The sequence below is a fragment of the Coloeus monedula genome, assembly GCF_965178545.1.
Source record: "Coloeus monedula genome assembly, chromosome: 28".
In the NCBI taxonomy this organism is placed as follows: domain Eukaryota; kingdom Metazoa; phylum Chordata; class Aves; order Passeriformes; family Corvidae; genus Coloeus; species Coloeus monedula.
In genome coordinates this window covers 1,227,981-1,252,183 of record NC_138808.1, presented here as the reverse complement: position 1 = coordinate 1,252,183, position 24,203 = coordinate 1,227,981, and the positions used below count along the sequence as shown (strand labels likewise).

The window sequence follows — 24,203 nt, the reverse complement described above, 5'->3', positions numbered from 1 at the left end:
TCCTTCCCAATACACATTAAATTAATTTATTCGTTTGAAGAACTCTAAAGAAACTGAGGTGGGAATAAGGTTTAGACTCAGCCAACAAAGCCAGTCAGATCACTGTATTTAATGGGGATATGTCAGGTGCTTCAGCCGGGGGGTCTCGAAAGCTCTGAGGGAAGAGTTTAGCAGAGAATCCGCAGTTTCTCCCACGGCTCCAGAGTGCAGAATGAACCCACGCCAAACGTACTGCCCAGGGCCCCTCAGCGTCTGTTTGCGCCGGGGGTTCCTTCGATGCCCGCCCTGAGGGGAGGCGCCACGGCCGCCATGACAGCGAGGCCCGCCCCCTTCCCGCCCCTTCCCGCCCCCAGCGCCGCCGCTCTCGCGAGACTTCGCGCGCCCCGCCCCTTCCGGTAATGGCGGCGCCCTAGCCCGCGCGGCCGGCCCCGCCCGCACCGTCAGTCCCCGCCGCGGGCACCGCTGTCCCCGTCACTGGCACCTCTGAGCCGCCGCTGGCACCGCCGGCACCGCCACCATGCATTCGGACGATGTGAGTCCGACCGTTCTTGCGGCCCCGTGTCAAACGCCCGCCCCGCCGCTGGGCCCGGCCGTGCGCCCGTCCCACGTGGCCGGGGGTCCCCTGTCCCCGGCGCGGGGGTGGCTCGAGGGGGACAGCTGGGCCCGGGGCTGTGAGCGGGCATTCGGCAGCAGCACATGCGATGTGTCTGCGCTTCTTGGGGCACCGCGCTCTCCCTGCCGGGGGAACATGGAGAAAACCCCAATGTTTGTGCGGTTTCCGGCGTCAGAGCCGCACCGGGGGCTGCCGGAGCCGGCGGGGGACGTGGGGGGCCGGGTGAGGGGTGTCGCGGTGTGTCACCCGCTGTTTGTGCTCGCAGGTTGTCTGGACCATGCTGGGGAACAGGCAGTTCTGCTCCTACAAGATGACGTGAGTTTGGGAGGACGGGCTGGGGCTTTGGGGGGATCCAGCAGGGAAAGGAACTGGAGGGACACGCTCGGCTACCCCTCAAACCCCACAGTGTCCCCCCTGTGCCACCACTCGCTGCAAGTCACAGAGGATGGGGTGAGCTGGAGGGGCAGTGAGGTCTTCCTGCTTTTCCCTCATTAATTCCTTGTCCCCTCTTTCCCAGCACCAAAACGCAGAACTTCTGCCGGAACGAGTACAACCTGACGGGGCTGTGCAACCGCTCGTCCTGCCCGCTGGCCAACAGCCAGTACGCCACTGTCCGCGAGGAGAAAGGTGGGAGCGGGACTGCGGGAGGAATTTCCCCATGGAGAGCGCGGTCAGGCCTTGGAAGGGGCTGCCCAGGGGGGTTTGGAGTCCCCACCCCTGGAGGTGTTGAGGAAACGCCTGGGTGTGGCACTCAGTGGGGTTTGTTCCCTGTTCCAGGTCGCTGTTATCTCTACATGAAGACGATCGAGCGGGCGGCGTTTCCCCGGCGCCTCTGGGAGCGGGTGAGCTCGGGGACACGGCAGTGATGGGAGGGAGGAAACGGCCTCAGGCTGGGCCAGGGCAGGCTCAGGGTGGACAGCAGCAGGAATTTCCCCATGGAAAGAGTGCTCAAGCCTTGGCAGGGGCTGCCCAGGGAGGTTTGGAGTGCCCATCCCTGGAGGTGGCACTCAGAGCTCTGGGCTGGGGACAAGGTGGGCATCGGGCACAGGGTGGAGTTCATGACCTTGGAGGGCTTTTCCTTAATGGCTCCATGACTCTGGGAGCGATGCAGCCCCTCCCAAGCATCCCTGCTTTGTCCTGCTCTGTCACCCACCCCTTCCCCTGTCCCCGCAGGTGCTGCTGAGCAAGAACTACGAGAAGGCTCTGGAGGAGATCGATGAGAACCTCATCTACTGGCCCCGCTTCATCCGGCACAAGTGCAAGCAGAGGTTCACCAAGATCACGCAGTACCTGATCCGCATCCGCAAGCTGACCCTCAAGAGACAGTAAGGGACACGGGGAGTGACCATGGAGTGACCACTGGTGGCTTATGGAGCTGCTGCCCCTCTCCTGAGCTGCTGGCACTGCTGGACGTGGAGCTGCTCACTGTTTTCATGAGGGGTTTGAGATGGATCTGTGTGGAGTGGATGAGCCACAGGGAGTCGGGTGTATAAATGCACTGAGGGAATGTCCGGAGCTGGAAGGGACCCACAGGGATCACTGACCCCAAATCCTGGCCCTGCACAGACACCCCAACAACCCCACCCTGGGCATCCCTGGCAGCGCTGTCCAAATGCTCCTGGAGCTCTGGCAGCCTTGGGGCCGGGACCATTCCCTGGGGAGCCTGGGCAGTGCCCAGCAGCCTCTGGGGGAAGAACCTTTCCCTAAAATCCATCCCAACCCCCCTGGCACAGCTCCGGCCGTTCCCTGGGTCCTGTCTCTGTCACAGGGAGCAGAGATCGGAGCTGTCCCCTTGGAGGAGCTGCTCCAGGTGCCCTCAGCTGCTCCTCCTGTGGCCCCTCCAGACCCTTCCCATCCTCTGGACCCTCTCCAACAGCTGTAGATCTTTGTTATCCTGAGGCAGCCTACGCTGCCCCCAGGACATTCCACACGCTGCAGCCACGTTTGGAATGCTGGAGCTGCTGGCTGTTGCTGCCAGAGGCTGCCAGATTCCCAGAGCTGTCGTTCCCTGCAGGAGGAAGCTCGTCCCGCTGCGCAGGAAGATCGAGAGGCGCGAGAACAGGCGAGAGGTAGCGATGGCTCCGTGTCACCTCTTGCCACTGCCCCTGTCCCCACTGCCCCTCAGCCTCACACAGCTGCTCTGTGTCCCGTAGGAGAAAGCCCTGATTGCTGCCCAACTGGACAATGCCATCGAGAAGGAGCTGCTGGAAAGGCTGAAGCAGGACACGGTGAGGGTCACACAGAGCTCACAGTGCTGCCCCTGTGCTGCTGTCTCCGGGGGGGATAGGGGGTGCCTGGCTCCCCAAAACACAGGGAGCCCCAAAACACGAGGGCTCCCCTCCTGTTCTGTGCAGGAGCGTGGGGTCAGACTTGGCAAGGGGCTTTCACCTCAGTCTGATGCTGCCCCGTGCCCAAAGTCCATCTTCCTCCTGTGGCTTACGGAAAATCCCCATTTTCCTTTCAGTATGGAGACATTTACAACTTCCCCATCCACGCCTTTGACAAGGCCCTCCAACAGCAAGATGCAGAGAGCGAGAGCGAGTCGGATGCGGAGAGGGAAGAAGATGAAGATGATGATGAGGTAAAGCTTTCAGCCCTGCCCTGGTGCTCTCTGGTGCCTCCACCTGCTGGCTGAGAACACCTCAGGAGAGCTCAGAACAACCTTGTGGTGGCTCTTGCACGAGTCATGGCACTGCTGTGCTCAGTCCCTGCCTCTGTTCCCTGCAGGACGTGGACAAAAGGGAGTTTGTGGAAGCAGAGGACAGCGAGCTCAGCGACTTCGAGGTAGGTGAAGCACCAGGTGCAAACTGAGGCTGAGCTGGATGGGCACCTCCAGCCTTGGGTGTCTCTGGGGATGGGGAGGAGGCAGCCAAATCGGAGTTGTGGAAGAGAATTGTACAGTGGGACCCCAGCCCAGCTCCTCTGGAGCCAGGGATTGTGGAATGGGATCATCCACGAGGTGATTTTGGGGAAAAGAGGAGGTTTAGTTACACAACCTGCTCTGACATCACTCCCGTCACCCAATTCTTCCTCAGGACATGGATAAGTTGGAGACAAGCAGTGAAGAGGAACAGGAAGAGGAGGAAGAAGTAGAGAAGAAAGCCTCCCACCCCAAATCTAAAGGGAAAACTCCCCTGAAGGGCCCAGCCAGGAGAAAACGTCCCTACATTGAAATAGAGTACGAAGAGGAAACAGAGCCAAGCACCAAGACAAAAGCAGCCTGAACCTTCCCTGATCCCGTTTTGTACTGACTGGCAGAGCTCCAGATGTGTCACCAGAATGGCACTGCAGGGTCTGTCCCCACCTTCCACCCCTGGACAGGACCCTCAGTGACTCCTGGTTTTATATTCCACACGTTTTCTGCAAGAACAGCAGGGTTTCTGTCCCGACCCCAGGGAACTGCAGTGAGTTTGTACAACTGGATGAAGCAAAGGAACATCCCCCCCTCTACAACCACAGAAAGCTCAGCCCAGACTCTGCTCCAGGAAGGGCCCTGGCCCGGGGGGCTCTGCTGCTTCCTGTAAGGCTGGAGGAGCCACACGTGGCCTGGATGTGTCTGGGGGAGGTGTGGGGCTCACAAGTGGGACAAGAATGACAGAACTTTAAATAAATACAACAATTTTACTGTACAAAAGGGGGTGAGCAGTGTCAGGCACCTCAGCTGCTCTCCTGCACCTTCCTGAGGCACTCCCGCACCTGGTTCTCCTCACAGCTGCTGTGCACCCCTTCCAGCAGCACCTGCAGGGAGAAAAGCAGCATTTGCAGTGCCTGGGTTATGGTGTCACCCAGCCCCCCCAGCCCTCGGGTGGAGCAAAGCACAGATTGATCCCCATCGATTGGTATCGAGATACTGATCAATCGATTATTGATGTTAGGGAGGGGAAATGCCAAATCCTGCTGGACTGAGAGGGAAGAGGGCACTGGCACAGAGTCCCTGACTCACCTTCACCTGGCCCTGGGAGCAGCGATCCAGCAGGATGAGGCACTGGGTGGCCCTGTGGAGCAGGGCAGCTCTGACGGGCGCCGGCGTCGGGCCCCGCTCCGTGTGAACGTCCCAGAGCAGCCTCAGCAGGGCCTTGAGGAGCACGGGGAGCCTGCAGGGCATCCTGCAAGGGCAACACCTCGTCCCAAACCCTTTCTGAGCAGCCTGCAGGGTATCCTGCAAGGGCAACACCTCGTCCCAAACCCTTCCCGAGGCAGGGGACAGCACAGCTTTGCTGAGCAGCTCCTGGTTCTGGTGTGGGGCAGGGCTGGTGCCAGCCTGAGGAAGCAGCTGCCTCAGTCAGGGTGCCAGGACAGCCCTGGACACAAGAACCTCTGGATGGTGTGGCAGGAATGCTGTCCCTGCACAGCCCAGGGCTTACTCCACATTGATTTAATTTGTAACCACTCATGCTTTTCGAACAGGCACAAGGTGGGTCAAACCCAGAGAGAGAACCCAGCTTAATTCTGGAGCCAGGTTTTTCAGTAATGCCAGCAAGTGCTTCCTGGGACAGATTCTCCCTTAGGATTTGAGGGCCTTTTCCTCAAGAAAAAGTAGCTTTGGGTCTTATGAAAACATTCAGGACAGGAATGAAGCACTCATGTCAGGACGGGCTTCCAGGAGAGCTTTTCTGTGCGTAATCCCCCCAGAGAGGTACCTGGGCCAGGCATGCTCTATGGTGCACTGCAGTGTCTCCAGGATTCCCAGTCTGGCTTCTTCCTCGGGACCATCAGAGACTTCCAGGTAGCCCAGGATGACTCGCTCCAGCCTCTTCAGGTGCCTCACAATGAGGATGCCGAGTCTGGAGGCACAAACACACCCTGAGGCAGAGGATACCCTTGGGTACCAAGCCCAGGGCCCATCCCCGTGGGGTCACTGCTCTCATCTGGTCTGCTCTCAGCTCCTCAGGAAGGTGGGCAGGGCCCCCAGGTCCCCCTGTGTCTCACCTGGTGACAAAGGCGGGCAGGGTCCCCGCGTAGACCCTGCGCAGCGCCAGCCGATGCTCGGCCTCCATGTGGGTCAGCACCAGCTGCAGCACCTGGTCCCAGGGGGACGTGGCTCTCCCGTGGCCCTGGTGCCGCTGGCCTCGCTCCAGGACGGGCAGCAGGTCCAGCAGGCACAGCAGCACTGCCTGGTTTGGGGACAGATGGGGAACCTGAGCTCGTGTTCTCTCCAAAATCCAGTAAATCCCAACCCTTTGACCACCCACGGCTGCTGCTGCTCACCCGACAGGCCTGAGTGCTTCAAACCTGTTACCTGCCCTGGAACAGGGCAGGAGGATTCCCTCTGCTCTGGCATTTTCCTGGAATCTCCCGAGCTACTCTGTCTCACAGGCTGGTGACAGCCTGACTGGACTGTGAGAGGCAACAGGCTCAGCCTCCTCCTGCCTTAAACTGCACGGCTGCCAATAGCCCAAGGCACGTTAAACCCAAGCCCAGCCGTCCTACCTGGATGAGAGGGGCCTCCCGTGAGTAGAGGTGGTTGTAGAGGGCGTGGAACACCACCTGGGCCCTGTTGAACTGGCACAGATCCGCACCTGGCTGCAACAACAGACACCAGGGTGTTGTTCCTGGGCAGCACATTCCGCTAAAACCTAAGGAAAGCACATCCCGCCCAAACCCTGGGACACCCCAAGCGTGAGGAACTGCTGTGAATGCAGGGTAAGCCCTGCCGTGTGCCAGGAGGAGAAGTTAGGAACCTGACCCACACGAGGGAATGGCTGGAGCTGTGCCAGGGCAGGGTTAGATTGGATTTTAGGGTGCTGGGCACTGCCCAGGCTCCCCAGGAGCGCTTGGACACCACTCGCAGGGATGAGATTGTTGGGGTGTCTGTGCCAGGCCGGGGGTTGGACTCTGGTCCTTGTGGGTCCCCTCCAGCTCAGGACATTCTGGGACTGACCCTTCCTTCAGCAACACCCGGAAAGGGCTCCAAGCCCTACCCTCCCTCACCACGTTGAGGACGATGTGGTGCAGGCAGCGCACGCCCAGCACTTTGTTCTCCTCCTGGAAGTCATCGGAGAGGAGCAGCGCGGGCGGCAGCACCCGCTCCAGGTGAGGGCACAGCCAGGGCCGGCTGACGTGGAGCAGAGTCCAGGAGAATACGTGTTTGGAGCCTGGGTTACGCTTCCAGGTGTCTCTGGAGGGACAAACACAGCTCAGGGAACACTGAGAGTGCTCATTTCCCGTGCACTTGAGGCTCTCAGCTGGCAGCAAACTGATAATCATCCCCCAGCACCTTCCACTGCTGGGCATTTGTAAAGCTCCTGGCCTCCTGTTTAGCATCTCTTGAGCCTGAGCTCCGTTTCCCAGCATTTCCTACACAGAGACCCTCCAAGCGCCACGCTCCCCTTCGCACTCACTTGGTTAACTCCTGCTTCAGGAGCCCCATCACTGCTCCGAATCTTCCTTCCTCATCCCCCTCCTTTCCCCGCAGGAATTCCGCCACGGACCCGCAGCCGGCAGCCTGGAGCAGCCGCTCCAGCAGCTCCTGAGCCACTGCCCGAGTGCTCGCCGTGGTCCAGGGCCTCTCGTCCTTGTGCGTGACGGCGAAGATGAACGCGTGTCCCAGCACCCGGCGCAGGACGGGCCCCACCACGGCCATCCCCAGCGACTCCTGGCCCTTGGCAGCTTCCAGTTTCTGGAGGAGGAGCAGGAACACGGCGCCAACGCGCTCCGCTCGCTCCGCCACGGCGGCCAGCGCTGCGTCCTGCCCGGGGGGCTCGGTCCCGTCCTGCTCCCGGCGCGGCGGAGCCGCGAAGCCGCCCAGGGCCGCGGCCAGCGAGCCCAGCGCCGCGGGGCTCGCCGGGCCCAGGAGCCAGCGCGGATCCGCCGCCTCCAGCAGCGCGCCCAGCTCCCGGAGGGCTCCCGGCCGCTCGGACAGCGCCAGCCGCGCCTGCAGCAGCACCTGCTCGGCCGAGGGGGCGGCGGGCGGCGGCTCCGCCTGCCCGGGACCCCGCTCCGGGCTCAGCGCCCGCGCCGGGCTGCTGACATCCATGGCCTGGCACGACCCCCGGAGGGACGTCCCCGCCCTAAAACCCCTCTAAAGACACATCGCCGGTGGTAGCAGCGCCCCGCGGGCAGCGCGAATCCCCGGGCCCCCCTCGGAGAGCCCCGAGCGGCCCCGCTCCCCTCACCGCAGCACCACGCGCGCGCGCTGTCGCAAATCCCCCCCAGTTGCCGTAAAGCAGGTGGGCGAAGGGGGCGTGGCGCTGCGTGAATAAATTAGCATTACTAATTAAGAACCGCGGTGCGGCGAACAGCAGCCGTGAGGGGCGGGGAGAGCAGAAACCGGGACGGGAGGGCGGCGGGCGGTGGTGCGGAGGGGGCTGAAACGGAAGGGCGGGGAGCTAGATGAGGACGGGGATATCACCGTGACTTCGGAGTAGTGGCGTGGCTGTGGGGCCGGGCGCGGGAAGGAGCTGTTTTGATCCTTCCGGTTCATGGAGATGATGAATGGGAGTGGCACGCGGCTGCGTGACGTGTGCGCCCTGCGTTACGACATTGCACAGTCCCATCTGACCGCCGGAGGGTCCTGACGTCACTCAGACGTCACTTTCTCTTTTTAGCGTCAAAGAACAGCGGCAGTGGGGTAATGGGGTGACGTCACTTTTGTGGCGTGATGGGTGGGTGATGCTGCTCTGACGTTATTGCTTTTCAGTGTCAGAAATCAGTGGAAATGAGCAAATTTAAGGTGCTGTGCGCAGCTCCGGGGCTCTCTGTGACGTCACCGCTGACGCCGCGTTCTCTCGGACATGTCAGAAGTGAGTGGGAATGGGCAAATTGGGGGGGTCCACGCTGATGTGGGCACAGCTTGGGGGGTGCCCGGCCCTGGAGGGGTCAGTGATGTCGCCGCTGATGGCATCTTCTCTCGCACATGTCAAAAATGAGTGAAAACGGGGAGATCAGGGGGTTCCGCCCTGATTTGGGCACAGCCGGGGGGTCCTGGCCCTGGGGAGGGGAGGCACTTCGATGCTGTTCAGGGCAGTTTGGGTGATTTGTCACTCCATTAAAGGGTCACGGCCAGCAGTGTCCCCCCCTCGCGCACCTGGGGGTTTCAGCATCCCCCTGGCCTTTATTGGGGCCCCCTGGCAGCACCTACAGCTGAGACAGACTAAGAAATCATCCATTTAATCATTTTTTTACACAAAACTGTACAATCCCTCTGCCCCGTGGGGATCCTGGGGGTCCGGAGGGGCTCAGGTACAAAAATAACTCTGCAGCAGAAGTGGGGACAGGAGCCCACCTGCGCCCTGGGGCTCAGCTTCCCGCAGGGAAGCCCGGGGCGGTCCCGGCTCCATGGGGAGCACAGCCCGGACAGCGGCAAATCCCAAACCAAGCCACGGCCTGCGGGGTCAAAATCCCAACCGGGAAACCCCGGATCCTTCCAGAGGGACCCTGGGCAGGCGGGGTGGGCAATACCGGGCGTGCGGAGCCGCGGTCCCGCGGTGGATCCCGACGGATCCCGACGGATCCCGCAGGATGTGGAGCGGGGCTGGCTCACACCAGCTCATCCAGGAGGGTCCCGATGCCGGCTCGGGGCTGCCCCGGCCCCGCCATGGGTTTGTTGCACATGGGGCACACGCAGCGCACCTCCAGCCACTTCACCAGGCACCTGCGGGCAGGAAGGCGACAATGCCGATTCCCGCAGGGAATTCCCCGCTCCCGCCCCGCTCTGCCAGCCCCACTCACTTTCTGTGGAAGGCGTGCTGGCACGGCAGCACCCCCAGCTCCTCCTTCACCCGAAAATCCTCCAGGCAGACGGCGCAGGTCTGCTGTGGGAGGTGAGACGGAGGCTGAGGGCGGGTGCGAACATGTGGGACCCGCCAGAAATGCCACGGCTCGGGAAATCCCGGGTGTTTCCAGCCGGGAGCTCGGCCCCGCTCCCAAACCACCCGCGGGGAGGGGGATTTTGGGGCACACATCCCCACATCGCATCCCCAGCCTGTCCCAGCCCTGCTCCTGAGCACAGGGGATGTGTCCCGAGGGTTGTCCCTGTTAATCCCAGCTCCATCCCGATCCAGAGGTGGTCCCGCTCACCCCGTGCACGTTCAGCCTGCGGGCATCGCCTTTCAAAACCACCTGAAGGAGAGAAGGAGGGGAGGATTTAACTGCAGGAAGGATCTTGCCCCGGGAGGAGCTGAAGGGAGCCGTGCGCGGGCGGGTTGAGCCCGGGGGGTTCCGGGCAGGGTGTCCCGTCCCAGCGCTTTGGAACGCGCAGCCCCGGTCCCCGCCGTGTCCCCGCTCATCCCAAACCCCGCCCGGCTGGTGCGGGAACACCCCCCGCGTTACCTCCTTGTACCCGAAGCGCTCGCTCTGCGCCTGCTGCCGCAGCTTGCTGGGGACAGGGAGAGAAAGGCACCGTGAGTTTTGCAGCCAAAAATACTCGGGAGGCACCTGAAATCACGGAGAACGCGCCCCTCCCGCCCGGGATTCGGGATCAGCGGCTCCGTTTGTGCAGGAGCAGCCCGAGCTGGCCCCGGGAATGGGCAGTGGGGGCGATAAGGGCGGCGGGGGCGATTGTTTGCCTTCGGAAGTCGTTCGCAGGGCAGGAAGCGCCGCATTTCCAGCGCTCGGCTGCCGGCAGCTCCCGGCCCCGCCGTGACCTTGGCCGGGGAAACGCGGCTGGCCCAGAACCGCGGGGATGGGGAGGACGGGACGGCCTCTCCTCCAAGCCGGGCCCCAAAACGCGCTCCCACTGCCCCTGAAGTGGCTGAGGGATGCGGGGGACATCCCGCGGGGCAGGGCTGAGCCGGCCCTCCAGGAACAGCAGCCTCGGCTTTGGGGTTAAAAATAGCGCTCCCCGAGCAGGGAGCGCAGGGAAAGGCACATCCTCCACTGCTCCTTCCCTGCCCCGCACAGTGCGGCCCTCGCACGTTCCTTGGAAAACAGGAGCCCCTTCCTGCGCTTCCTGCCCTGCTCCGGGCTGCGGGACCCCGGCACCGACTGGCGGTTTGTCCCGGTTTTCTGGGAAAAACCAGGATCTGGGGATGCCCAGGGACACCGAGCCCCCGGCGCAGCCCCCGGCTCACCTGATGAAGTAGCAGCAGAAGATGAGGCTGAGCACGAAGATGAAGATGCCGGTGCCGAAAATGACCATGTAGATGTTGAGGGGCAGGTCCTGGAAGGTGATGGGCGGCATCATACAGGGTTTAGTGGGATAAACCGGCCCCAGGCTGCAGGAGCACCCTTGGCAGGAAGAGAAATGAGAGAAATTCAGCGTTTAGGTGAAAAGGAGGTGAAGAAGATGTGCTGAGAGAGCACAGAGAGCCTGGGCTGGCTCCGTCCCCTGTGGAGTTTGCCAAGTGGGCAAAAAGCAGCACTAAGACATCGTCCTGTGCCCGGTGAGGTGAGAGCTCCCCTGGAAGAGCAGCAGCCCCTCAGAGCAGCTCAGCTGCATTTCCACAGCCACCAGCCCCTTCTGCAGCAGCTGGAGGAGCAGCAGGCCCCGGGATTTCATCTCCGGGGGAATACACGGAGGCTGGAAAGGGATTTAGGGAAGGACGAAGCTAAAAACCAGCCTGAAAACCAGCAACAGTTGGCGGCTGCCATCGCCCCAGGAAGAGCAAGCGGCTGCTTCGGCCTCGGCGTGGGGAGAGGCACTGGGGTCACTGAGCAGCGGCTGACCCAGTCCCCTGTCCCAGCAAAGCCACGGGTGCCACCCCAGGGCCACCACGGGGGACACATGGGTGTCACACAGGGCTGGTGACAGCACAGCTGGTGACAGCACAGCCACCCTGGGAGGCTCCCACGGAGCCCCAGCCCCCTGACACTGCTCAGGGCTGCTGCAAAGCTGGGCTCTGGCACGGAATGAGCCCCGTTTTATGTCTGGAAATGGCTCTGGCCCCCCTGGAGTCAGGGCTTTGATTTCTCCTCGGCTCTCACTTGAAAGGAGAGGAGCTCCCAGCCCCATCTGTGCCCCACGGAGCAGCTCCCCTGGCTCCTTCCTTCCGCCCAGCACCCTGCTCCTCATCAAACAGCTCCTCCAGGAGCACTCCTGGCTTTAATTACAGCCCCCCAGCCCCTCCGCCTGTTCCTCAGGAGAGGCTGGAATTCGCTCTGCAGGGACAGGCAGGAGTGGGCAGCAGAACCTCCGGCACCAGCGGAGACACCCAGGGCTGGTCTGTCTGGTGTCCTCCCCACGCTGACAGGGGACAGCAGGACACCACCCCAGCAGGGTGGGCAGGTGGCACTTCTGAGCTGGGACACCCAAATTCCGGCCATTCCCAGGAATCTGCTCTGCTGAGTGGGGGAGTTCACGTGTCCCATCGATGCCACGGCCAAGCCACCGTGGCCAGGAGCCACCTGGCGCTGGGGACACCGGTTTGGTGCCGCGCAGCTGCAGCAGAGGAGAGCCTGGGCTGTAGGACATGGGGTTTTCCTGCCCCAGAGCCACACGCTCTGTGCCTCCTGGAATGACCGGAGACAATCCGTCATCCACCTCAGCCACAGCGGGAAAGGGAGGATTTGTTTGTCAGGTCCTGCTGCTCCCAGGACCACCAGGTGCAGGAAGAGACAATAGGAAAGGTTCATTATTTTTTGCCATTTCCTTGCTGGAAGTGATTGAGAAATGCTCCAAAAAAAACCCCCAAAACAAAACAAAACAAAACAAAACGCTTACAGCTCTGAAAAAAACCCACTGAGTAAGACATGAGGTAATGCTGGAGCACCGGCTGGTGGGGCATGGGCTGGAGAGCCCCAGCACATCCCTCTGGGCTCATTTAAGGGATTCAAAACCCAGCTCACAACACCAAAACCCAGCTCCTGACCCCAGAAACCACCCCAGCCACCTCTCCTCTCCTCCTACAGCCCCCACGCTCTGCCCCATCCCATGCGGTGAAATGCTGTTTCTGACCCCACAAGGGCCCTTTTGGGACTCACCAGCTCAGCCAGGGGCATTCCTGCTGGATGGGTCTTCAGGAACTCCCGGGCTGGGGGTGCAGCTCCAGGGAAATTCCCTTTGCTGCTCTGGGAGAGGCCATGGGATGTGAGGAGGAGCTGCCAGAACCTGGAGCAGGGGGTCCCTGCCGAGCTCAGCCCCCTCTCCCTCCCAGCCCCTTCCCTGGATGGTTTTGATTAAACCCCCCTGCCCGACAGAGGCCTTTGTGTTTTCAGTTTCCGGGGGAACGGATCAAGTCCCGGCTTACCCGATGTGAGACGAGGACCTGATGGGCACCGAGGAGAAACAACCCCGGCCACCAGCTCCTGGCTCCTGGTTTGACACCAGAACCAGAACCCCTGAAGGCTGGGGCGATTGTTGAGTGGAAAAATGGGAAAAAAGGGATCTGCAAACATCTGGGGAAGTGGCCACAGACACACGGTGCCTTTGTGGACTCCTGCGCGAAGGACGCACACAGGGAGCTGCTTCAGTTTGGCCAGAAAAGCGTTTTCCATGCGAACCCCCACAGCTCCTCTTGGAAGGAGAAGGAGCCCAGGTACAGTTTGGCCCATCAGGGCTGTGGTTTGCCCCTCTTCCTCCTCCTCCCCACACAGATTTATCCCAAACCCCCTCTGTGAGCTGCGCTGGGGACACAGAGCCTTGAGCCCCCCAACGGGGTGACCCCAGCCCTGTCCCCCACACCAAACCCGACAGCCTGACCTCAACCCCACAGCCCCACAGCCAACCCCTCCTCAAAGCCCTGGTGCTCCAGCAAAGCCAAGTTTGGCCCCTCAGACCCCACATTTTGATTTATTTCACAGCATTTCCAGTCAGGACCCACACAAGTTTCCTCCCCCTCACTGCGCAGGGGTTTTGCTGAGCTGAGCTTCTCCCACACCCCAATTCCTGTTCAATAAAACCAACGGGAAACTCAGCAGGTCATTAAATAAAACCATTCCTTCTCCTCCCACACAAAAGCTGTGGGCTCTGCACCAGAGAACGGAATGCAGTTTCCATCTCGGTTTTGCTGGGATGCTGAAAAAAATCCCTGCACAAAGCTGCCCTGAAGCCAAGTCCAGCACGGGGGATGAGGAGCTGCCCCCCAAATGAAGTTCGCGGGGTCTGCAAAGTCCTGAGCTCCAGGTGAGCAGCAGCAGGGAAAGCTGGGCTGCGAAGGAGGAGCTGAAATCCCAGGCAGCAGCCGCCTGTCAGGATATTCTGAATAAACCCATTTAGGTTAAAATGTGATTTTTCCACCAGCCCTGTGAAGGCCCTTAACAGCACCGGGCTCTGATTTATCAAATATCTCTGAGCCTGGGGCTCGAAGCCAAAGTGCACAAGTCGGGTGCCCAGGCCCTGTCCCCTCAACCCACGCCTCGGCCTGGGAACAAGGCTGGGCTCTGTCCTGCCGTCCCCAAAGCCTCGCTGGAGGCTGGAGACAGCTGGGGCTGCTCAGAGCCTCGGGAAGCAAAATCTCTCTTATTTAGGAGGTTTCTTGGACACAGCCGAGCGTGGAGCTGCTGCGGAGCATTTCCCTGCACCCACATGCTGCCACATGTGTGGGACAACTGCCCGGGGGAGCGGTGGCTCCGTGTCCCCCACGTCCCCCAGGGCACACGAGGGATGTGTTACAGGAGAGGAAGCCACTGCTCGCTTTATATTTAGCTTCAAAGGCTGTAACCCTTCCATAAATTAAACCAGCCCGGCCTTTGTTGCCGGGGCAGGGCTTTGATGCTGGAATTCCCAGCGCAGCTCCTCCACTCCTCGGGCACAAAAATAACCCAGTTCTCCTTTGAACCGAGCCCCCCTCGCATGTGCAAACCCAGCTCCACGTTCCTGAGAGCTCCTCACGGCGAGCGCGACCCTGAAGGGCCGGGGCCGTGTCCGGGGACCCCTAAAAATTGAGTTTGTTCCACTTTTGCGGGCACATGAAAGACGGTTTGAGGCTGGGGTTTTTTGGTGCGAGCAGCCAAAGCGTGGCCAATCCATTCCGCCGGGTGCTTTCTCCCTGAGAGCCGAGCAGGACGCGCCGTGGCGGGGGCGGAACGGGGGGACCGAGACCCCGGGAGCCCTCGGAGCGGAGGGAGGCGGGGGGACACCGAGCGCCCGCCCCGCACGGAGCGGCCGGGGGTGCCCGGGGGTGCCCGGGGGATGCCCGGGAGTGCCCGGGGGATGCCCGGGGGTGCCCGGAGGGTGCCCGGGGGATGCCCGGGGGGTGCCCCGCTCCCCCCCGCAGTCAGTGCCCCCCTTCCCGGGCAGCAAGGAGGGGACACCCCCTGCCCACCCGCCCGCCCCCTCCCCGCGCTCACCGTGGCACCACTGGAACGGGGGCATCGGGCGGCTTCGCGGGGCCGCGGCTGCTCCGCCGGGCCATGGCCGTGCCCGCAAACCCCGCCCCAGCCCCGCAGCCCCCCCGGGGCCGCCCCCGGACCGCCCCCGCCCCGCCGGCACCGGTGGTGGTGGCCCCGGGCGGCCGCACCCCCGGCGTGTCCCTGCCCGGGCGGGGCTGCGCTCGCATCCACGAGCCGCGTTCCGAGGGCATCGCCTGCCTCGGGTGGCACCAGGCGACTCAGGCCGGCACCCAGCCCATCCTCGGGCACGCAGAAGTCCTTTGGGGGAGGCCCCCGAGGGCACGGAGCTCCTCGGGGGTCTCGGTGTCAGGTTTGGGACACCGTAAGTTGGATATTCGGGAAGATTTCTTCGTGGAAAGGGTTTTCCTCTCCCTATTGCACTTGAAGGCAGGAAGGAATTCCTCCCTGGGGGGAGCTGGGATGGCATTCCCAGAGAGGCTGTGGCTGCCCCATCCCTGGCAGTGTCCAAGGCCGGGCTGGGATGGTGGGAGGTATCCCTGCCACGGCAGGGGTGGGGTGAGATGGGATTTAAGGTCCCTCCAACCCAAACCAGTCTGGGATTCTGTGACTCCCGGCGCGAGTTCGGGGTCACCAGTCAGCTCAGCGGGGCCAGGGTGCTGGCACAGGCCCCGCTGTGCCCCAAGCCACGGCGCTGTCCCTGCACGGCCCCCAGGCCCCTCTCCCTCCCCGTTTCCACGATCCCAGCTCGGCACAGCTGCAGCCCAGCGCTGCTCCGGGGCCCTCCGGAAGCGCAGGAAGAATGGAGCTATAACGGGAGCGGGAGGACAATGAGGGCTGGCAGCCTGGGGCCACCCGGGCCACCGGGCCACCCCTTCCCGGCCTTGGCACCCTCCTGGGCTCGGCCCAGCCAGCCCTGCTGCTCTCTGGGGTGTTTGTCACAGCCTGGGTGGCCACTTGGAGCTGCCTTTGGGACACTGATGCGGCCACCTCGTGTGGGACGGTGACCCTGGGACTGCCAGCCCGGCTCTGCTTCCCACCAGGAGCCGCAGTTGGTCCCCACTGCTGGGAAAAAGAGTGGGAACCCCAGGACAGGCACTGAGCGGGGGCTCAGGTTTGGGCACTGAGTGGAGGCAAAGATTTGATCCTTGGACTGAGAATTTGGGGGGATTTGGGTCCATGTGGACCCCGAGCACTCGGGTGATGCTCTGTCCTGCAGTCCTGTGACAGATCCCAGCCTGAGCTGTCCCCAAGCACGCCAGGGGTGTCCAGGCTCTTCCTTAGCACTGCCTTTATTTCCACAGGGTGACACGAGGCATGGGGAACACCCAAACACTACGACAGGAGTTTGCCTGGGCCCACAGCCCAGAGCTGACTGACATCACCAGAAACACACGGGACACACAACAGGGACACACGGAGCTGCAGTGTCCTGGCAGGGAGGGACACGACTGCCTGGGCAGATGCCAGGGGGGACAACGAAGCCTTGAAGGCTCCCTGGAGCCCACAGGGATGGAGTGACCGGTGACAGTGACGTGGGGACGAGTCCTCCAGAGGCGTCTTGGAGCGAGCGGGCTGGGGAGGAGGCCATGGCCAGGCCTCCCTGGGTGGCAGAGCTGCAGGTGGAGGGCCCGGGCCGGACCATGGGGATGGCTCGCAGGTCTGGGGACCCCCTGAGCTGGGGGGGCTGCAGGTGACCCATGGGCAGAGCCCGAGCTGGGCGGGTGCGGGGCCGGGCGGGCAGAGCCCCTGCAGCACCCACCCTCCCTCAGGAGCTCCTCTTGAGCCGCAGGGCGTTGTCCAGGGCCACCAGCTGGCGCAGGAAGCCGCGGTTGGGGATGATCCCGCGGTGGTCCTTGACCGTCTTTATGGCTTCGACCAGGGGCATGTGGTGGCGGATCATGAGGTAGGCGAGGACCAAGGTGGCGGACCTGCTCACCCCGACGGCACAGTGCACGAGGATCCTCCCTGGGGGGACACAGCGGCTGCGTCACAGCAGAGCCAAAACATCCCAGTTAAAAACCTGCTGAGCACCCAGCTGTGCCACGGAGCACCCGGAGCCCTGGCTCAGGTGGGCAGCACCTGGCGGGGCATGAGGGGTCCCAGCTGTGAGGCACCGAGGTCACCTCATGGCAAAGGGTGTCAGCATGTCTTGAGAGCCCAAAAGAGACCCAGGAACAGGTCAGAACAAAAACTGTGACCTGGGGGGACGGTGTTCTCATCCAGCCTTGTGCCCTCTGGGGAGGAGGTGATGCTGTGCAGGGGACACCACCGGGGTGATCCCATCCAGGGGACACCATTGAGGTGATCCCATCCAGGGGACACCATCCCAGCCTAGAAACTTCTGTTTGATGGTGGAATTCCCAGTGCAGCTCCTCCACTCCACAGGACACCACCCCAGCTCCTCCCCTTCCCAGGGCAGTTCCCCCCATCCTTTCTCCCTCTCCTCTCCCAGAACCTTCCCCAGGGACCTTCATTGAGGGCCTGGTGGATGAAGTCGGCGGCGGGGTAGAAGTAGGGGCTCATGTCGAAGGAGGGGGAGTCGTGGGCCTCGATGCCCAGGTAGCGGATGCCGGTGCCCTCGTAGTACTCGGCGCCGCCGCGCCAGCGGCAGTGAGAGGCATTCAGCACGTGGGTGATGCGCAGCTGCAGCAGCTCCCGCCGGTTGGACGCGATATCTCTGCAGGGACAGCAGGGAGGGGACACTTCAGACCAGGAACAGTGTCCCAGCACGGTGGAAAGGCTGCCCGGGACAAACGTTTCTGGCTGAGAGAGCTGGAGGCAAAAACCTGACAGATTTTTGAGGTTTTTGGGTTTTAAGGCGATCTCCCAGCCCTGGCTCTGTGGACACCCCACCTGTGCCCACCCCAGCTCAGCAGAGCTGTGACCTCCCTGCACAGACAGCCCTGCTCACCTCCTTCCTCCTTCGTCCCAGTGCTCTGCACCCACCACATCCTGTGCTCCCTCACCTTCGCCACCTCCCCATGTGCCCAAAATGCCCCCTGTCCCTGTGCCCTGCCACACTTACTGGTCGCCCAGGTAGAGGCCTGGCCACACCTCATCGGCGTGGTTGCAGGCCGTTTTCCCCGTGTACAGCAGCCGCTCCAGCTCGAAGACGCTGAGGATGGGGTGGCTCCCGCGCTCGTCCCGCGGGGCCCGGCTCGGGGACCTGCTGCTGTTCCTGTAGAACCTGGACAGGAAAGCCATGGGAGCTGCCCAGACCCACACGGCATGCCTGTGGGGGCGGAGAGGCCGGACAGGGGCCTGGGGGTCACTTCTGCTGCTGCTGCCACCCACGGTCCTGTTGGGAAGCAGTGGAGAGGCTGTCAGGAGAAACGGCCCCTCAGCGAGGGGAGTGTCCAGGGGAGGGAATGGAGCTGGGGAAGGGGCTGGAGAACTCCTGAGGGATCTGGGAAAGGGGCTCAGCCTGGAGCAAAGGGGGATCAGGGGGGGACCTTGTGGCTCTGCACAAGTCCCTGACAGGAGGGGGCAGCCGGGGGGGTCGGGCTCTGCTCGCAGGGAACAGGGACAGGAGGAGAGGGAACGGCCTCAGGCTGGGCCAGGGGAGGCTCAGGGTGGACAGCAGCAGGAATTTCCTCATGGAAAGGGTGCTCAGGCCTTGGAACTGTCCAGGGAAGTTTGGAGTGCCCATCCCTGGGGGTGTCCAAGGAACACCTGGATGTGACACTCAGTGACAAGGTGGGGATCGGGCACAGCTTGGACTCGATGATCCCGGAGGGCTTTTCCAACCTCGGGGGTTCTGGGATTCTGTGGTGCTGCAAACACACTCCATCCCTGTTGTGGAAACACCGGCCCAGAGCAGCCAGGTCTCCCCCTGCTGATGTCAGGTCACCAACCCGCTGCTCCCCGGTGTGAGCCGAGCATTCCAAGAAGGAAAACTGCTGGGGAGAAGTTCCTGCTGCCAGGGCTGGGGAGCAGCCAGAACCCCGAGCCTCCACAGGCCGAGCTTTCGCTTCAGCCCCGTGACTTTGGGCTGTGGCCACCTTGGCAGGAGGTGCTCTGCACAGGACCCCTCCCGTGGCTCTGCTGCCAGGGGACGGTGCCAGCTTGGGGCTGGCGCTGCCAACCTGCGCTGGCAGGCGAGGAAAGGCGGCCAGGTCTGGGCACGGCACCAGGGCTGGGGAGGAAAAGCCCCCGAACAGGTGGAGGATTCCATATGGCACCAGGAGCCTGGCCAGGGCCCAGCCTCCTCCAGAGCCTGCAGGGAGGGTGGGGCAGGGTTAACCCCTCCATGGGCACGGCCCTGCAGCTGCTCTGGAACATCCAGGGCCGCTTTGGGGTGAGAAGAGTTAATTGCAGGGCACGAGAAAGCTCCTTTTACCCAGCAGCTGCTCCAGGACACAGCCCTGCTCCCAAACCTTCACTGCTTGTTACACATCTGCAAGGACCCTCCCCCCCCCGGGCAGCCCGACCCAGCGGTTCCTGCTGCCAGATGTGGTCAGAGAGGCCTTTTTGTGCTGCCTTCGCTGCTGCCCCTCCCTCAGGAGGAGAAATTCTGTCCCACCTCGCTGCTGCTGCCCCGGAGCTGCCCCGGAGCCTCCCCTCCCCTCCCAGCACTGCCCAGTTGGGGCTGGGGGGGCACAGCGACCCAGTGTCCCTCCGCTGTGACATTGCCCCGAGGCTCCGGCCGGCGGAGCAGAAGGAAGGAGCCTCCAGCCCCCATTTGTTGGCAACGCAGAGGAAAACGTGGCAAGGGCATGGGGGAGCTCGGAGGGAGCCCAGGGAGACCCAGGGTGTCCCCCTGCCCCTTCCCTGCTCCAGGGCCGCAGCTCAGAGCCCTGCGCGGGACGGGCCAGCCCTGCCCAAGTGTCACCCCGGTCGCCAGCACAGCTCACACCCTAGGGCCAGGTGCCAGCCCGACTCATTCCCCCTGCTCTGATCCAACCTGGGCTCCTCCAGGCTGGGAATTGAGGTTGGCAAAGCCCACCCGGGCAAGGCGCCGGGCAGGGCCGAGTGCCGGGGCCCTTAAACCCCGAGTGACCTTGGCTGCGGCACAGCCACACGTCCCCAGCCCCGGGTAGCGCCGGGGCACAGCAGCAGCAGGGGCTGGAAAAAGCGGCTGGATCATGGAGAGGGCTGGAGGCAGCCGAATTCCAGCCCCTCTTATCACCACAGCTGGCTGGAAAAACAACCGTCCCCACCCAGGCCGGGGTGCAGCCGCCGGAACCCCGGCCCAGAGCGGCTTGCCGGGGGTCAGGGGAGAGGCTCTGCCCCACATCCCGAACCGGGAACAGCCCCTGGAGCGCTCCTGGCGCCTCCCAGGTAGGGGCTGTCCCCCTTGTTTGGGAGGCGATCCGGGGGCTCGCTCGCTGCTCCCCCGGCCCCTGTGCCCGGCTGGGAGGGAGGGGACGTTCTGTGGGATGCGGGGAGCGGTCCCAGATGCAGGAATGGTCCTGTGGGATGCGGGGAGAGGTGCGGGATGCAGGAATGATCCCGTGGGATGCAGGAATGATCCCGTGGGATGCAGGAGGGAGCCGTGCCGAAGCTCCGTGGCTCAGGGACACCCCGGGACCCGCGGGGAGGGGACGGCCACCCCCGAGCGTACCTTGGCGAGGGCCGGGATGCGGCGCCGGGATCGGGGCGGGATCGGAGCGGGATCAGCTCCAGTCGGCCATGTCTCGCTGCTGCCGCCGCCGCTGGAGGGAGGCTGATGTAGGAACATCTATTTTAAGGCATGACATGGCCAGAGGCTGGGTTGTTTATGCCAGGCTGGGCACGGAGGGGCGCGGGAGGACCGAGGGACACGCACGGACACCGCACAAGCGCCCGTGGCCGCGCAGCAGCGACAGCGACAACAACAACGTCCCCAAATCCTCCCCCAGCCCCGCTCTCCCTCCTCCGCCTCCCTCCCCGAGCCACAGGCGCGCAGGGGAGAGAAGGAAAAGCTGCCGAAGCGGTGCTGAGGACTCGATTTCCCTCCCCGGGGATCTGCAGCTGTCTCCAGGCCATGTTTCTTCGTGGTTTTTTTCACAGCTGACCTCGTCCCCCGCTCCCTTTGCACATCCAGGGCTCGGTGAGATTTTCTCCGTTTGCAAAGAAAATAAACCCTGGATTTATGGGGGATAGCAAATCAGAGAATGGCGTGGCTTGGAAAGGACTTTAAAGATCACCTCGTTCCATGGGCAGGGGACAATTATGACAATTTACAAATTCCTGTCAAAGTCAGGGATTTTTTTTTTTCCCCAGGGGGAAAAGAAATTTAAAAAAAAAAGGAATTCAGGATTGAAGCTTTTTTGTTTTGACAGCTTCTAAACGCCACCATTCATTTCACAAGTGCTGCAATGTTTCAGTTAAACATTTTCCAGGCAGAATATGCTCCCTTTCCCTTTGAAGCGCTGCCTTCCCAGCGAAAAGTTTGACTCAGATCAGAAAGTGGGAGTGTGGTGGGAAAAACAACCCGAGGAAGGATGGAAATGAGCTGTTCCAGGCTGAGTGACACATTCCGAGATTCGTGGCGTGCCCTCCCCCACTCCTGCTTGATTGAAAAGCAGGAAATTCTCCCGGTTTTTTGCAGTTGAACCTGTGTTTATCCCGGGATTATCCCAGAAGGATCGAACAGGGAGGTCCTGGGTGGGGGCTGCTTCTGTGTCCTCACTGAGCCAACGGGATTTCGCAGCTCTGGGATGCTTCAGCTTGGGAAAAACCTGTCCTGAACCCTGGGAAAGGGGGTGAAAAATTGAGAAATTGCAGAAAAATTGAACTTTTCACTTCTGCCTGGCCACACTCCTCCAAAAAAACAGGCACTGAAAGGAAATTTCTGAGCTCTCAGAGACACTTTCAGTGTGGACAGCAGCAGCCCTGTCCCTCCCCTGCCCCAGGGAATTCCATTCCCGGCAGTGTGGAAAATGCGCTTCTGAACAGAAGCGCCTACAAAGCCCGGCACAAAAGGTTAAATCTGAATTTAAAAAAAACAAAAAACAAAAAACAAACAACAAACCCACACGAAAGAAAATGAGGTGGATAAATGTTTTGGCAGAGCGTTGCCTGCAGGGAGCTCGCCGGTCATTTAAGCGGAGGATTAGTGGTTGTTCTGTTTTTGTTCCAATAATAGTGCTGGAATTGCTTTGTAAAGCAGCCAGAAGGCCCCAACAAAGCCGGGGAGTGCTCCTCGGATAATGAAATTTCAGCTGCTTTGAGACGCCCGGGCAGCTGCATCGAGGAACAGCGTCAGCGATTTCTCTGTCTGGGACACAGCCCGGACCTCTTTCCTCCCCCGTCCCCGTTTTCCGTGGACAGCAGCGCTGAGCTGCTCCCTGCAGGATTTATCCGCTCTCAGGAGCTCCTGGAGCTGCTGCCCGTGGAGTCACGAGGCCTCTCAGAGCCTGGGGCTGGGCCAGAGCTGGGGGGGACACACAGACACCCCCCGGGCTTTGTGTCACCGTCACCTGCGCCTTGCTCTGGTCCCGGTCACCGCCAGGTCCCTGAGGGGGTCCTGAAGGGCCTGGGCAGCAAAATCCCCGCTGAGAAGGAATCCCCGAGGCACAGGGGAGGATTTAAAGGCCAACCCCAAACTCTGCCTCCTCCTTCGGAGCTGTTCCCTCTGGGAAGCCTCCAGCTGCAGGACGGGTCACAGAGGGCTCCTGCCACCTCCTGTCCCTGCCAGCTGTGTCACCCCCCAGCGCCTGAGCCCACCCTCCGCTCCTTGGCGCATTCGGATGATTTGGGAGCACGGGCAGGGTCTGAGCAGGGGTCCCGCAGCGCCGGGGGCTGCAGGACCCCGTGGGATGGGATGAAAGCGCGGCTGGAAAAGTTCACGGCTCCAGCCACTGGAGGCTGCTCTGGTTATACATAAATCACCTCCGAGCTCGGTCAGACCGCACTGCTCAGCCCAGGGAAGGGAAGGGCAGAGGCTGGGCAGCTCCAGAGCCGCCTCTGCCGGCTTTAAACTCCCCGGGAATGCAAATCCAGCGCGGGCTTCAAAGCCCGGGTTGAAAGCTCAGGGATCGATCACTTCCCGCGGGCAGTACCGCGTGTCCAGGGCTCAGGAGCCAGATTTTGTTAAACTCGGTCGTAAACAGAAGGAGGGGATGGGTTTCATCCAGAGGAGCTCTTTGAGGGACCAGGGAGCTGGAGCAAAACGAGGTGGAAGGAAGGGAACTGTGACAGTCAGGGAGAGGAGGGGCCATGGTGGGAATGGGCAGGGCAGGGTGGGAGAGCAGCTGAGGGAGCTGGGGAAGGACCTTCCCTTCCCTTCCCTTCCCTTCCCTTCCCTTCCCTTCCCTTCCCTTCCCTTCCCTTCCCTTCCCTTCCCTTCCCTTCCCTTCCCTTCCCTTCCCTTCCCTTCCCTTCCCTTCCCTTCCCTTCCCTTCCCTTCCCTTCCCTTCCCTTCCCTTCCCTTCCCTTCCCTTCCCTTCCCTTCCCTTCCCTTCCCTTCCCTTCCCTTCCCTTCCCTTCCCTTCCCTTCCCTTCCCTTCCCTTCCCTTCCCTTCCCTTCCCTTCCTTTCCCTTCCCTTCCCTCTCCAGCTGATCAGACCCCACAGTGACGTTTCCAGTTCCACTGCAGGAATGGTTCTCCCTCTGGAAATCCAACTGCTTGGTTCCCTAGATGGGAAATTCTGTCCCGCTGATCCCCTGGGAGGCTCTCACTTGGCCTGGTTGAGTTATTCCAATAAAAAGCTCCAATTTCCCAGTTCCATCCAAGGCCGCTGTAGAACTCTGCGCATCTCACGGGCAGGATTTACCAGCGCGCTTTGCTGTGCCTCAGGGTCCTTGGGTTTTTAAATTCCGGGTGGTTTTCACTATTTTTTGTTGAGGAACAGCTCTGTCAACAACTCCAAGGGTTCCATTAGGAATTATCCCATCCTTCTGGCCCTAAATGGGAACAGGACTTGGACTTCCAGCCTCATTTTCCATCTGGTACAGCCAACATGGAAATATTCATGTGCCAAGGGGAGAAAAAGAAGGAGAACACAGCAGGGCTGCTGATTTAGCTGGGAAAGGGCAGCCCACATCCTCCAGAACCCTCGGAGAGGAAAAACCTTTCCCCAGCCAGAATGTTTGGTGCAGTGGGAAGACAGGCTGATTTTCCCCTTCTGTTTTTCTGCACTGACGTTGATTTTAGCAAAAAAAAAAAAAGGGAAAGGTCATGGAGGACAAAAGATTTGGAGGTGGTAAAACCCAAACCTTCTCCTCCCTCCCCACAGCCCTGACAGCCTGAGCTGCTTTGCCTAATGGAAACAGGCAGCAGAGAGCAGTTCGACTTTAATAATTCTAATTATGCCACGGCATTGTGAAATAAATTAGAAATCCAAATGAAATCAGCGTCCCATGGCACGGGGAAATGTTCAGTCACAGAATGCAGGTACCAAAATCCATCCCGAGGTCTGTCTTGCATAGACCAGACAGAAAATAATAGAAATTATGCTCAGAAATAGGAGAGAAAATTAAAGCACCCGGTGACTGC

General features: G+C 61.7%; 4 protein-coding genes across 4 annotated transcripts; 1 reads left to right on the top strand and 3 right to left on the bottom strand.

The window, feature by feature from the left end:
- Window positions 1-391: 391 nt before the first annotated feature.
- On the top strand, window positions 392-4,215 carry MAK16 (MAK16 homolog). The gene is made up of 10 exons (XM_082298143.1): window positions 392-532; window positions 879-928; window positions 1,131-1,240; window positions 1,391-1,455; window positions 1,787-1,938; window positions 2,628-2,682; window positions 2,767-2,841; window positions 3,078-3,194; window positions 3,341-3,397; window positions 3,649-4,215. Exons 1-10 carry the CDS (start codon window positions 518-520, stop codon window positions 3,835-3,837), a joined length of 885 nt encoding a protein of 294 aa, XP_082154269.1. The 5' UTR covers window positions 392-517; the 3' UTR covers window positions 3,838-4,215.
- TTI2 (TELO2 interacting protein 2) lies at window positions 4,215-7,709 on the bottom strand. The gene is made up of 7 exons (XM_082298142.1): window positions 6,955-7,709; window positions 6,545-6,731; window positions 6,044-6,136; window positions 5,543-5,727; window positions 5,254-5,397; window positions 4,557-4,719; window positions 4,215-4,351 (listed from the first exon to the last, which is right to left on the bottom strand). The coding sequence occupies exons 1-7, from the start codon at window positions 7,587-7,589 to the stop codon at window positions 4,271-4,273; spliced, it is 1,488 nt and encodes a 495-aa protein (XP_082154268.1). The 5' UTR covers window positions 7,590-7,709; the 3' UTR covers window positions 4,215-4,270.
- Window positions 7,710-9,091: 1,382 nt separating this feature from the next.
- Window positions 9,092-14,844, bottom strand: RNF122 (ring finger protein 122; the record flags this gene model as incomplete). The annotated part of the gene is made up of 8 exons (XM_082298282.1): window positions 9,092-9,206; window positions 9,284-9,366; window positions 9,632-9,673; window positions 9,884-9,929; window positions 10,624-10,780; window positions 11,897-12,001; window positions 12,739-12,803; window positions 14,780-14,844. 8 exons carry the CDS (start codon window positions 14,842-14,844, stop codon window positions 9,092-9,094), a joined length of 678 nt encoding a protein of 225 aa, XP_082154408.1.
- Window positions 14,845-16,053: 1,209 nt separating this feature from the next.
- Window positions 16,054-20,479, bottom strand: DUSP26 (dual specificity phosphatase 26). Its single transcript, XM_082298392.1, has 4 exons — window positions 20,346-20,479; window positions 17,808-18,080; window positions 17,251-17,459; window positions 16,054-16,747 (listed from the first exon to the last, which is right to left on the bottom strand). Exons 2-4 carry the CDS (start codon window positions 17,984-17,986, stop codon window positions 16,548-16,550), a joined length of 588 nt encoding a protein of 195 aa, XP_082154518.1. The 5' UTR covers window positions 17,987-18,080; window positions 20,346-20,479; the 3' UTR covers window positions 16,054-16,547.
- Between the last annotated feature and the right edge of the window lie 3,724 nt (window positions 20,480-24,203).